A 13,950-nucleotide genomic window follows, 5' to 3' on the forward strand; every position below is an offset into this window, starting at 1 on the left:
AAAAAAAAAAAAAAAAAAAAAGGTGAATACTCTTGCAACCAACACTCACATTGAGAAATGAAACTTGTCCAGCCACCTTATAAGCTCTTCCATACCCCTGTCATAATTACAAACTCCCTCTTCCTCTCAAAATTAAGCTCCTTTCCTGACCTGGATAGCTTCACTTCCTGTATTTCTTTACTTTTTAATCATCGAAATCTGCGTATTTTGATACCGTGATGCTTCATTTTGTGTGTCAACTTGGCTACTCCATGGTACCCGGATATTTGGTCACAGATTACTGAAGATGTTTCTGTGAAGAGATTGTTTACATGAGATTAACATTTAAATCAGTAGACTATGAGTAAAGCTGACTGCCCTTCATAATGTAGGTGGGCCTCATCCAGTTAAGGCCTTAATAGAAAAAGACTGACCTAACCTGAAGAGGGTAGAATTCTGCCAGCAAACTGCCTGTAGACTTCATGTGCAATTCTTCCCTGGGTCTTCAGCCTGCAGGCCTCCCTGCAGATTTGGGGGTTGCCAAGCCTTTACAATTGTGTGAGCCAGTTCCTTAAGTCCTGCCCCCTACCCCCCCCCCACACGTATATGTATGTATATATATGTGTATACACACACATACACACACAGAGTTCTCCAGAGAAACAGAACCAATTGGGTGTATATATATACATCCAGAGAAACAGAAAACTCTAATAATAGATGTTATTCCTAGGCCCTATAGTTTATTCATGCCAATTTTAGACATTGGATGTTTTTTCCCCCTACATTGTAGCCCATGAAAGATATTTTTTAGACCTTTTAAAATCTACAGATTTCCCCTCCATCTCTTTATTTTGCTTATACTTTTTCTATTGCAGAACCTGGGCTGTTCGATCTGTGGAATTTCCCATAGTCTGCATTCTGCCAACTGCATATTTATGGTACAAATCAGCATATCCTTCTGCCCTTTGTATTTTCTGCTGATTGGAATCCAGAGGCTTGATCAAATTCAGGTTTGATTCATTTGGCAAGATCATATAAGTAGTGTGTTTTTCATCAGAAAGCATATATTGCCTGGTTTTCTTTTTATGATTTTTACAGCTATTGCTGCTCATCACTTAGATCATTGAGGGTTGTAATATGGTGCTATTCGGATTCTGTAATCGCTTTTCTTTTTCAAATGGCTTTTCCAAATGGCCTATTCTTAAATATGATGGCAGGAAGAAATCAAAATCACAACTTCCCTGTATATGAAGACCTTCAGTGCTCATCATCACTATCACCTTTGTAAACCCACCACATCCACTGGAGCTAGTAAAACTTAACTGCTAGGAGGAAACAAACACTAACAGCAAAATGACACTGCCTATTTGAATGGAAGACAGTGTGGGGGGAAAGCTAAAACTCTAAAGAGTAACCTTCAAAACTATTTTGTGATGGTAAGTCATAAGCTAATAATACACATCATAGCAGAATTTTACATGGATTATCTCATTTAGTCTTTCTAAACACCACATGAGATACCCTTATCCACATTATAGGGAAACTGAGGCTTGGAGAGCTTCACGGATCAGCACAATAGACTCAAGCTCAATAGACTTAGACTATTAGACCAGTAGGCTAGGTCACACCACTAATAAACAAGTTAAATTGGATTCAATATCATGATTCTAAAGTCTACACTTTTAACCATTACACACATACAGGGAAGAGTTCAGAAACAGTATAAGTGAGGTTTGTGCAGAATCCTCAGCTTTTTCAGTTCTATGTGTTGCTGTTAGCACTGAGAGGACATTGAACAGATTAACAGTTGACCAATACTAAGGCAAAAAAAATTACTGCACCCTCACCCTTGGGCATGGAACATTCAGCAATTCAGTTTTTATTTTTTATTTTTTGAGACAGGATCTTGCTCTGTCACCCAGGCTGGTTTGCAGCAGTGTGATCTCAGCTCACTGCAACTTCCACCTCCCGGGCTCAAGTGATCCTCCTGCCTCACCCTCCTAAGTAGCCAGGACCACAGGTGTGTGCCGCAACCCAGGGCTAGTCTTTTTTATTTTTGATAAAGATGGGGTTTTGCCATGTTGCTCAGGCTGGTTTCGAACTCCTGGACTCAAGTGATCCACCCACCTCAGCCTCTCAAAGAGCTGGGATTACAGGCATGAGCCACTGCACCCAGCCAGTAAAAATTTTTTTAAAGCAATGTATATAAAGCCTCTATAATTAAAACTGTGATACTGGCACAAGAATAGATGGCCTGAACAATGTGATAGAATAGAAAGTCCAGAAATAGAACTAAGGGAGAAAACAATTTAGCATATGATAAAAGTGGCATCTAAAATGAGAAGGGGAAAAGTTGACTTTTAGTAAACGGTATTGGGATAACTAGATAGCCACTTGGAAAAAAATAAAATACACAATTGGATCTTTTCTTCATACTATGTAACAAGATAAATTCCAAATGAATTAAATAGCTACATATAAAAAGTGAAATCACACATTATTAGGGGAAAAGCGTGTGAATTCCTTAACAATCTGGAAGTTAGGATAATCTTTCCACCTATGACTCAAAGTCCAGAAACAATGAAGAAAAAGAAAGAATAAATTTGACTACATTAAAACAAAAACACCAGGAAAAAAAGAAAAAAAAACACTCAAAGCCAAGCCAAGTCAGAAGACAAATGACAAATGGAAAAATATATTTGCAAATTATATCACGGACAACACTAATGTCTCCAACATCTAAAAATAGAGAAAAGATCAAAAGCAAAATGGGCAAAGGATATGAATAATCATTCAAAGAAGAAATTAAAATGGCAGTTGGGTGAAATGTAGTGGAATTGCCACCATAAAAAGAAATGACAAAGATCTGCATTGGCAGGGCATAACCTCTAGGATATACTGTTTTTTGTGTGTGTGTGTACACATTTAGTTTTATTGTAACAAAGCAACTTGTACACTTTTAACATGTAAAACCGAGCATCATCTTTCCTTTCCAGTGAAACAAAAAGAAAATTTTTAAATAATCAGGAATAAAATTACAATAGAGAATGTCAATTCCAAATAAGATCCTAGAGGTTCTGCTGAGTCTCCCATTGAGTGGCAGCACTCAAGTCATCATTAGGAGAGAATTTATTTTAAAAGTGTCATCTTAAACTGCAAGGATGTCTGTCAAATATCACAATTAAACATGCCAAAGGAGAAGCCATGTTGTCAAAATGCCTACTTAACCCACCCAAACATCTCAAACCCACCCTTTGCTGACCTTCTATAACCCCATTTTTTTAAAGTTTTTTTCTTTCTTTTTTTAAACAAGAGAAAGTAGACAGATACATGTTGGTAAATGTTTAACTGCTCATATTGTCCCTTTGACCTACATAGAGACACAGTGTACTCTCTCAGCCCAATATACAGAGAAAGGAGGAAAAAAGCTAGAATTCTACGCACTACGACACAGGGGCCTAGCACCCTCCAGCTTCCAGCAGAGCGAAGGGAGCAGGTTTTTCTTTTTCCTCACAGAGCTAGGTTGTGTTGATTCTGTACAGTTTTTGTTCAGACAGGAAGGGATAAAAACGAACTTCGAACAGAAAGGGGAAGAGACTCTTTCCCAAGGTATTTCCCCCAAATAAGTTGAGAACCATGGAGTAGAGAAAAGAGACCTCAAGAACAGGGCAACTGAGCACAAGAGGCAAAAAAAGAAAAAAAAGAAAAAAAAAAAGACTGCAACTTGCTCCCAGGGACTGGAGAAAATTTTTAAAAAGGAAGGTTGGAATCCATCAGTGTTCTATTCGTCATCTTCTCCTTCATCCTCCTCTCCTTCCTCCCCTTTATCATCATCTTCATCTTCTTCACCTTCATCCTCATCCCCTTCTTCATCAATATCTTCTAATCCTTCCTCCTCTTCATCATCATCTTCTTCTTCTCCTTCTTCATTATCCTTATTAGGAACCAAGTAGTACTGCAATGGGTTTGGCCAAATATCATCTTTGATGAACTCTCCTAACTTACCAGCACCTGCATCAGAATGGTCAGTAAACCAGGTAAAGCAGCTCTCTGGTTCCTCATGCTGCCTCTTCCTGCTGGCTTTATTCTGCGTTTGACTTGAACGTTTTGCCAAATCCTTTCCAGATTTCCATTTGATTTCAGTGGACTTTGGAGATGGATCACCACTCTCATTCAGATGAAATTCTTTGGAGAAAACTTTATTTTCAAAGTAAGGATTTTCATCAAAATAAAAATCTATTTTGTAACCTGATTTAATATCTTCAAATTCTGTCACTTCAACTTTGGTCAAATAATGCAGTGCCTCTTCATCCTCCTCCCCAAGCAGTGCAGACATTTGTGGATGGTTGACAAATGTTGTTACCCAAAAATCTGGTATTTTGGTGATCAATTCTGACCTCTTCTGAAAACATGGTTGGCAGAGTTTGTTATATTTCTGTTCTACTTTCAAAATCTCCTCACTGTCTTGTTCATTAAGTCTGTCTATTTCATTTTGTACTTCACCAATGTGTTCAATTGCTTCTTGCTGTTCTTTTTCTCCCTTCCTCAGCAAGCCTGCAGAGGCCGATGTGTCCTCTGGTCCCAGAGCAGGAGGTGGTCTTGGTTTCTTCTTTTCAAGCAGGAGTGGAGACTGGCATTTAGGGGCCATGCTGTTAGGGAAGTCCAAGAACCAGACCACGAGTCTCCTTGCTCGTCCGGAAGCAGGCAGAACACTCTAGTATATACTGTTAAAGGAGGAAAAACAAGATGCAGAATAGTAAATATATAGTATGCATGTTACCTTATGTTTAAGAAGGGGTGATCTGAGTACATGGAACATGTGGAATACACACACATATATATACACATTCATTCTTTTTTCCAAGGTAATAAAGGAATTTACCCACTTTATTTCTAGTAGTATATAATTTCACTTTTTATATTTAGCTGTCTTATCCATTACATTTTTATATATAGTTTTTTTTTTGAGATGGAGTTTCGCTCTTGTCACCCAGGCTGGAGTGGAGTGGCTTGATAATCGGCTCACTGCAACCTCCACTTCTCAGGTTCAAGCAATTCTCCTGCCTCAGCCTCCCGAGTAGCTGGGATTACAGGCCTGTACCACCACACCCAGCTAATTTTGTATTTTCAGTAGAGACAGGGTTTCACCATGTTGGCCAGGCAGGCCTTGAACTCCAGACCTCAGGTGATCCGCCCACCTCGGCCTTCCAAACTGCTGGGATTACAGGTGTGCACCACCACAGTCAGTGCATTTTTATATATAGTTCTTAAAAACAAGAACAATGACAACAACAACAAAAAAAAAACTACTCAGCTGGGCATGGTGGCACATGCCTAGAGTTTCAACTACTCAGGAGGTTGAGGCAGGAAGATCACTTGAGCCCAGGAGTTCAAGGTCAGCCTGGACAACACGACAAGATCTCTCTCTCTCTCTGAAAAGCTTTTTGCTTTTTTTTAAAAAATTTATTGAGATGGAGTCTCCATCTCGGCTCACTGCAACCTCTGCCTCGCGGGTTCAAGTGATTCTCCTGCCTCAACCTCCCGAGTAGCTGTGATTTGAAATTTTTCCTATTAAAACATTCACTTTTTCTTTTGAAACACGGTCTCACTCTGTCACTCAGGCTGAAGTGCAGAGGCACAATCACGGCTCACTGCAGCCTCTAACCCCTGGTTTAGGTGATCCTTCCGCCTCAGCCTCCTGAGTAGCTAGGACTACAGGCATGTGCCACCACACCCGGCTTTAATTTTATTTATTTATTTATTTCGTAAGTAAGTAAGTAAGTAGAGACGAGGCCTTGCTATGCTGCCGAGGCTGTTCTTGGACTCCTGGGCTCAAGCAATCCTCCCACCTCAGACTCCCAAAATGTTGGGATTACTGATGTGAGCCACCAAGCTCAGCCTAAACATTTTTAAAGAGGGAGAAATAATGCATCAAAAATGGGTTTGTTTTCATGAGATTGAAGTTCTTGAAAGAAGTTTTTCCTTCCAAGGCAATTTTACCTACATTTATTTTTCACACATTAAGATCACAGTTAAAGATAACCCTAAACCAAATTACGAGTTTAGCCATGTTTACCTTCACAGCTCCCACCGCTAGTTCCTTAAACTCTTTTCCTCCTGATCAAAAATTCTTTCAGGAAGAACATCTGAAAACCTCACTCACATTAGGGATAAATGACTATAGAGATGAATTAAAATAAAAATAATGCTTTAGGTTAAATTATCTAATGGTAGAATGTGAAGCATCAATGACAACATTTTTTTTTTTTTTTTTAGAGACAGTCTTGTTCTATTGCCCAGGCTAAGTACTGCAGTGCTGCAATGTGATCATAATTTACTGCAGCCTTGAACTCCTGGCCTCAAGCAATCCTCCCACCTCAACCTCCCAGTGCTAGAATTACAGGTGTGAGCTACCATGCCCAGCCATGTTTTGTTTTTTTAAGGGAGTACTTACTTATTCTTTAATCATTTCACATAGCTGCCTAAGCTACCTTAAGTTTTGTTAATTTTTATATATATTTCTTGAGACAGAGTCTTGCTCTGTCACCCAGGCTGGAGTGCAGTCGCACGATCTCGGCTCACTGCAACCTCTGCAGTGAAATGATACAGTTAAGTGATTCTCCTGCCCCAGTCTCCCAAGTAGCTGGGACCACAGGCACGCACCATCACACCTGGCTAATTTTGGTATTTTTAGTAGAACCGGGATTTCGCCATGTTGGCAGTCTGGTCTCAAATTCCTGACCTCAAGTGATCTGCCCAACTAGGCCTTCCAATGTGTTGGGATTACAGGCATGAGCCACCACACCCGGCCTAATTTAAGTTTTTTTAAGATAAAACATGAACCAGAAATTATTCTGTCACCCATTTGCAACCAGAGAGTAGCCTAGCTGTTACTTTATCAGATGATAAAGAGGCCTGGTAGAAATCTGGCAGGGCTTTGAAGGGAGTCTGGTGCTAGACTGCCTGGGTGTTTTTTTTGATTTTTTTTTAACCTGTAGATATTTAAGGTATGCAACATGATGTTTTGACATACAGAGTGAAACGATATAGTCAAGCACATATCATCATCACACATACATTTTTTCCCTCTCACCACACAGTTACTTTTTTGTGGTATGAGCACCTAAAATCTACTCGCTTAGCAAATTTCTAGTATACAACAAATATTATTACCTATAGTTCTCATGCTGTACATTAGATCTCTATACTTACTCATCCTACATAAATGCAACTTCCCCAACCACCTTTCTACTGTTTACGTACTTTTTAAAAGATCCTATATATGAGAGTATGTATGCAGTATTTGTCTTTTTTTTTGAGATGGAGTCTGGCTCTGTCACCCAGAGTGCAGTGGCGATCTCGGCTCACTGCAAGCTCCACCTCCCGGGTTCACACCATTCTCCTGCCTCAGCTTCCTGAGTAGCTGGGACTACAGGTGCCCGCCACCACGCCTGGCTAACTTTTTTTTGTATTTTTAGGAGAGACGGGGTTTCACCATGTTAGTCAGGATGGTCTCGATCTCCTGACCTTGTGATCCGTCCACCTTGGCCTCCTAAGGTGCTGGGATTACAGGCGTGAGGCAGTTATTTGTCTTTCTGTGCCTGGCGAATTTTACTCAAATTTACGTCCTCCAGGTTCATCCATGTTGTCACAAATGGCAGGATCTTCTCTTTTAAGACTGAATATTATTCATTGTATATATACAACATTATCCATTAATCCATCCTAGGGACAGTTAGGTTGTTTCCATATCTTAGCTATTGTGAATAATGCTGCAACAAATATGAAAGTGCAGATATCTCTATGAGGTGCTAATTTCATTTCCTTTGGGTATATACCTGAAGCGGGTTTGTTGGATCACGTCGTAGTTCTATTTTTAATTTTTTGAGGAACCTCCATACTGTTTTCCATAATGGCTGCACCAATTTACATTCCTACCAAGAGTGTATGTAAATTGACTAAATTTGCCAGTCAAAAAATAAAAGATAAATACTGTCTGGGTTATAATATACCATTATTATGGTGTAACACACCATATATTATAGTGTGATATATGACATTGTGTGACCTTGGCCAAGTTACCTACCCTTTATATGCCTCAGCTTCCTCATCTGTAAATTAGGTCTGAGGACAGTACCTAGCTAAATGGTTGTTGTAAGGATTAACTGAGTTAAAACACACAGAGCAAATAGAGTAGCGTTTATCACATAATAAAGATTCAAATATAAGCTACTATTATGTTATCTTTGACACCCCTCTTTTCTACAGGAATAATTAAGAATCAATTATCGATCCAAGCATTTGGGAATTAATTTAAAAAATCAATTATCCAGTTATATTTTTCAGAATTAAGATGTCCAAATATTTGAGAGAGGGCATTATCTGAAGAAATGGTTACTTCTTGGCCAATCTTATGGTACACATACAAAGACCATATATTCCTCTCCCCACCTCCTTTTTTTTTGGTAGAGACAGGGTCTCCTTATGTTGCCTAGGCTGGTCTCGAATTCCTGGGCTCAAATGATCCTCCCGCCTTGGCCTCCCAAAGTGCTGGGATTACAGGTGTGAGCCACCGCAAGCTGGTCAATATATTTTCCAAGCAATTCCTTATCTTCACCTTGTGCGTAGAGTTTGTGAATGAAACAGAATTTTTTTTTGTTTTTTGGAGACAGGGTCTTGCTGTGCTGCTCAGGCTGGAGTGCAGTGGTGGAATCATGGCCCACTGCAGCCTCGACCTCCCGGGCTCAAACCATTATTCCGCCTCTTCTTCCCAAGTAGATGGGACTTGCCCGGCCCAAAGCAGAACTACTGAGTTTTCTTCTTTTGGAGGCAGTAATCAAATAAAAATAAATACCAAAACCTTAAATGATAATCACGCTTGCTACTTTCTTTGGGACAAAATAGAATTCTATATTTCATCCATCCACCACTTCACTGCTCAAAGACTTTGCCCCTTACCTATTTCTCCCTTCTTGGTCATAAATATTAGGGCATTATATGCAAAGCCGCGTCCTATTAACTGAGCTTTCTCCGATCAAGTCCAAAAGCTTATATGAGCTACTCCGCGGATACGAAGGGGATGGGGCCTTCTAGATGTTGTAAGTACCTCTTATATTGGACTCAGAATTGTTCTGACTGGCAGTTTATGAAGGTCTTCCCCTACCCCTCCCATCGCCAATTTTTCTTGCCCCAAACATTTATACCTCAGGGTTAACAAGCCAGGTAAGTGAAGGTGTGTGACTCGCCCAGTCTTTCGTTGGAAGAAGTGTAGACCTGTCAGGAAGACGCATACAAAGGCTGTGCATGTGCTGATTTGAACTCGAGCCTCAGTAAAACACTGAATGAATGAACACCAACCGGAAGGGAAAGTAGAGGGGAGGGAATAAGGAGCCTGAGGACTGGTTTGCCCCGCAGGATGGTCCGCGCCAGAGCCATGGGAGGCGGGGTGCCCGCAGGCAGAAGTAAACAGAGCGAGTACGCCTGCGCACGCTCCTCGCGGGTGACGAGCCGGCTCGGCTCTGGGCCTCTGAGGCTCCCCACCGCGGTCCGGCTTCTCTGTGAGACCGTCTACAAACCGACAAGAGGCGTCAACCTTTTACCCTAGGGGGCGGATTTGGGTAGGAGCCGAGTGTTCGGTTGGAAACGCCCCCTTCTTCCTCCTGGGCGGGGCAAGTGAGGCCAAGTACTGGGCCTCTAGGGCGCTGTACCTCAGTGAGACATGGCTCGCTGTGGGGAAGGCAGCTCGGCTCCCGTGGTACTTCTGGGGTCCACTGGAGTTTGCAGTAAGGGGTTGCAGAGGAAGGGGCCGTGTGAGCGGCGCCGGCTGAAGGCGACGGTGTCGGAGCAGCTCAGCCAGGATTTGCTCAGGTAGGAGGAGGCGGGAACTCTGGCTGCTTCAGTTCCTAAATCGCCCACCTCCGCCCCGAAGCTGTGGCTTCTTTCGGCTCTGCCTCCCCCTGCCTCAGCACTTGGTTCTCCTCGCCTCAGGTGACTGCGGGTCGTTCGTCAGTCTCCCCACTATTCCGAAAGTGGCTTCGCTCGCCCTGGGATAACCAATGCGGAGCACCAGGACACCATGTACCAGATTCAAAAGGAAAACAAAAAACCTTAATTATGTGCGGCACCAGTTTGCTAGAAATATCTTAACACAGGCACGCTTAGTTTCATATCACTAAGGTCGGGGTGGATCCAGGTCCTGAACACAATTTTTAAAATAAGTTTATACAATTTTAGGAAAAAGAATAAAATTAGGAAAATGATTATTTGAAATGAAACAGCAATACTATAGTCTTGGAGGTCTCTTCTGAGGTCTCTTGAAACAGTTTAGCTGAAATGCTTCCTGACTGCGATCTGGCTTCCTCTCTCCACCTAGAGCTCTCTGTAGCTCCCAGTAACTCTCAGCTCCTTTCAGGACCAAAGCAAATGGAGGGTCGTCCTGACATTTAACCTTTGTAAGCCTCATGGATATCCATCTCGCGTTATTGGGAATCCGGTTAAAGTAATTTCAGCTTGCAAAGAAAATGAAGCTTAGAAATATGACCTAGCTAATTTACATTTCCAGCAAGACATTGATTCTTATATTTCAGTGAGCATCAGAATCACCTGGAGGGCTTGTTAAAACACAGGTTTGCTGGGTCCCAGACCACAGTTCTGATTCAGTTGGTCTGAGTTGGGACTGAAATTTTCCATTTCTAACAAGGCCCCAGGTGATGCTAATGCTGCTGGCTGGGGTGACTGTGAGAACCACTGAAGTAAACATAATTACTAATAACTAAAAGTTGTGCAGCATTCTACTTTTTTTTTTTTTTTTTTGAGACGGAGTCTCGCTCTGTCGCCCGGGCTGGAGTGCAGTGGCTGGATCTCAGCTCACTGCAAGCTCTGCCTCCCGGGTTCATGCCATTCTCCTGCCTCAGCCTCCCCAGTAACTGGGACTACAGGCGCCGCCACCTCGCCCGGCTGGTTTTTTGTATTTTTAGTAGAGACGGGGTTTCACTGTGTTAGCCAGGATGGTCTCGATCTCCTGACCTCGTGATCCGCCCGTCTCGGCCTCCCAAAGTGCTGGGATTACAGGCTTGAGCCACCGCGCCCGGCCTTTTTTGTTTTTTTGAGACAGAGTCTCGCTCTGTCGCCCAGGCTGGAGTGCAGTGGCGGGATCTTGGCTCACTGCAACTTCCACCTCCCGGGTTCAAGCAGTCCTGCTGCCTCAGCCTCCCGAGTAGCTTGAATTACAGGCACGCGCCACTACGCCCAGCTAATTTTTGTATTTTTAGTAGAGACGGGGTTTCATCATGTTGGCCAGGCTAGTCACGAACTCCTGACCACAAGTGATCCGCCCGCCTCGGCCTCCCAAAATGCTGAGATTACAGGCGTGAGCCACCGCGCCCAGCCAGGATTCTACATTTTAAAGTGCTTTCTGTCAAAAAACCCGTACTTAAGGCTCCGATAGCTATAAACAGAATTTATCAAAGGAAAAAAAATTTCCCTTTAATTTGGGACTATCTACTGGGGAAGCTACTTTGTCTCTACCAGGGAGGGACTGATGAAAAAGATGGAAAAAATAATACTGAAGTTGTTAACGTTTCTAGGGTAACACATCTAATTTATATGAAGAAAATGAGGTTGAAGTATTGCTAGTGAACGATTTATCCTCATCTTAGTTACAACTGAGGGTAGGACTCAGAACTCCCAAATTCTTATTATAAACAAAAATATATATAGCAAGATTTTTTTTAAAAACAAAACGTCTCACCCAACGACCTTAAACGTTATACTAAATTTTCTCCAAGCATAGCAATGTCATTTATTTATTCTGATAACTAAAAGTTGTGCAGCATTCTACTTTTTTCTTTTACAAATACGAAGTATCTAGCACCGACCACGTACCTAGCCCGGTACTAGGTCTTAATAAAGGTTAATGTTGTTTGTTCTTACACTCTAGTGAGAGAGGTAATGGCTAAATAAAAGTGATAGTTGTGGTGGGGTGAGTTGAGAAGACTTTATAGGGTGACATTTGAGCAAGCTCTTAGGGATTGGTTAAGAATTGATTAGGCAAAGATTGGGAAGGGAGAGGTAGAGGATATCTAAACAAGGGGAATAACTGTTACGGAAGCACAGAAATTTGAAAGAGCTTGATTGATTTTGAGAAAGCAAGTCGTGTTAGACTCTGCCGAAGAGTAAGGAACAGAGACACGCCTAGGTTACCTGACGTGATAAGATATATAGAGAAGTGAGGAAAAGTGGGAGACAGTTTTAGCCCTCAAGAAGCCGGTTCCAATGTCCAACCAGAAAGTTGTTTGGGATGTAACAGTCATACAATAAGACCACATCGACAAATGGACTGTTATTCAGGGCAGTTGTAAAAAAACAAAACTAATATTTATTGCCATCCTACTATTTGCTATACACTGGGCTTACATGAAATGTTTTACTTACTTCTCTCATGAATCCTGTGAGGTAAGCCTTGTTATTCTTATTTAACACATAAGGAAACTGAATGTTAAAAAAAAGAAATGATGGTGGCACCTGTAGTCCCAGCTGCTTGTGAGGCTGAGGCAGGAGAATTGTTTGAACCTGGGAGGTGGAGATTCCAGCGAGCTGAGATTGAGCCACTGCCTTCCAGTCTGGGCATCAGAGCAAGACTCTCTCAAAAAAAAAAAAAAAAAAGTGATGGAGTCAGAATAAGAACTTGACAATCTGGCTCCAGAGACTTTCAAGTGACTTGCCCAGGGTCACATAACCAGAATATGAACCCAAGCAGTCTGCCTCCTCTACAGTAAACTGATCTTCCAGTTAACTTTGCACCTTCATCTCCTCTTCTCTCCTTACCCATTTCTTTTTCTACCATAGATTTGCTTAAGAATGCTCTTCAGTGCCATCAGTTGGTTTGTGTTTGTTATAGAACATCTTTGCTCAAGTTCTCGTGCTTGACTACTACACTGGCCAGTGGCTAACCTTGGTTCAGTCCATTGTCCATTCAGATGTGATTAGGATGTAGGGGCATGTGGTACAAACCAGGGCCACATTTAAGTAATAAATGAATTTGGTAGCTTTATTTGGAAGGAGATTGTATGGCAGGCAATCAAAGTGACAGTAGGTAAGGGTGAATGGGTAGATTAAGACTAGATCATAGGGGCTTTCTTTCTCCAGTGAAATGTTTGTGATGTATTCTAGAAGCAGTGGAGAAACATCAGTGTTTTTAAAATAGGGAATTAACACATTTGGATCTGGAATTTAAGGAAAGGGAAATTGGAAATGGGACCAGCTGGGAGATTTTATAATAGTCCAGGGATACATAATGGCAGTGGAAATGGAACAATTGATAGGCTTGGTGACTGATGACATGCTGGGGAACAGGGTAAAGGAAGCATTGAAAATGGCCCCAAATCTTAGGATATTTGAAAGGGAAGCATGTAGGCTACTACCATACCACCCTGAACAAGCCCAGCCTTGCCTGAAAGGGAGGTGTATAATAAATGTCCAGCTAGCTATATCCAGGAAACAACTGGAAATGTGTCTGGAGTAGAGGGAAGTTGGACTAGCAGATTGGTAGTATCATTAGCACCCAGTTATCCAAATATGAGAGAGATCCAAGTTATTCCCGTCCATGCCAATTTTACCAACTCCTGCCAATTTTATTACCTAAATGTATTTTAATGTCATCCCCTCTTTATCACCATTGATCCTCTCCTGGCTTCATTCATCTGTGTGGTAGTTTTCTCATCTTCATTCTCATTTTCATCTGACTCCTCTTCTACACAAATTTATATATTTTGAAAAATAAATTTGCCATTGTTTCAAACCAGTTACAGGGCAAACACACCTGATAGCAATAATGTAGGCATAACCTTAAAATGACCCTGTATGGTGGATGTACCTGCGTGTGTTGCGAGCTAGGGAATCTGGGAGTCGCCATCCCAGAGATTAGTTCCTTGTCTGTGAGGAACATCTGAGCTCCTGAGCCCATACTGT

At 41.8% G+C, this 13,950-nt stretch overlaps 1 protein-coding gene and 1 pseudogene across 1 annotated transcript in view; one reads left to right on the top strand and one right to left on the bottom strand.

Moving 5' to 3' along the window:
- Nucleotides 1-3,697: 3,697 nt before the first annotated feature.
- LOC105510283 lies at nucleotides 3,698-4,630 on the bottom strand (annotated as a pseudogene).
- A 4,803-nt stretch (nucleotides 4,631-9,433) lies between these two features.
- The window catches only part of BTBD8 (BTB (POZ) domain containing 8), a 77,446-nt gene continuing 72,929 nt past the window's right edge, over nucleotides 9,434-13,950 (top strand). Inside the window, exon 1 of the mRNA XM_011939970.1 lies at nucleotides 9,434-9,849. Within this exon, the coding sequence (XP_011795360.1) occupies nucleotides 9,701-9,849 (149 nt within the window). The 5' untranslated portion in view covers nucleotides 9,434-9,700. The remainder of the gene's footprint in view (nucleotides 9,850-13,950) is intronic.

The sequence above is a fragment of the Colobus angolensis genome, unplaced genomic scaffold, assembly GCF_000951035.1.
Source record: "Colobus angolensis palliatus isolate OR3802 unplaced genomic scaffold, Cang.pa_1.0 Scaffold186, whole genome shotgun sequence".
NCBI lineage: Eukaryota > Metazoa > Chordata > Mammalia > Primates > Cercopithecidae > Colobus > Colobus angolensis.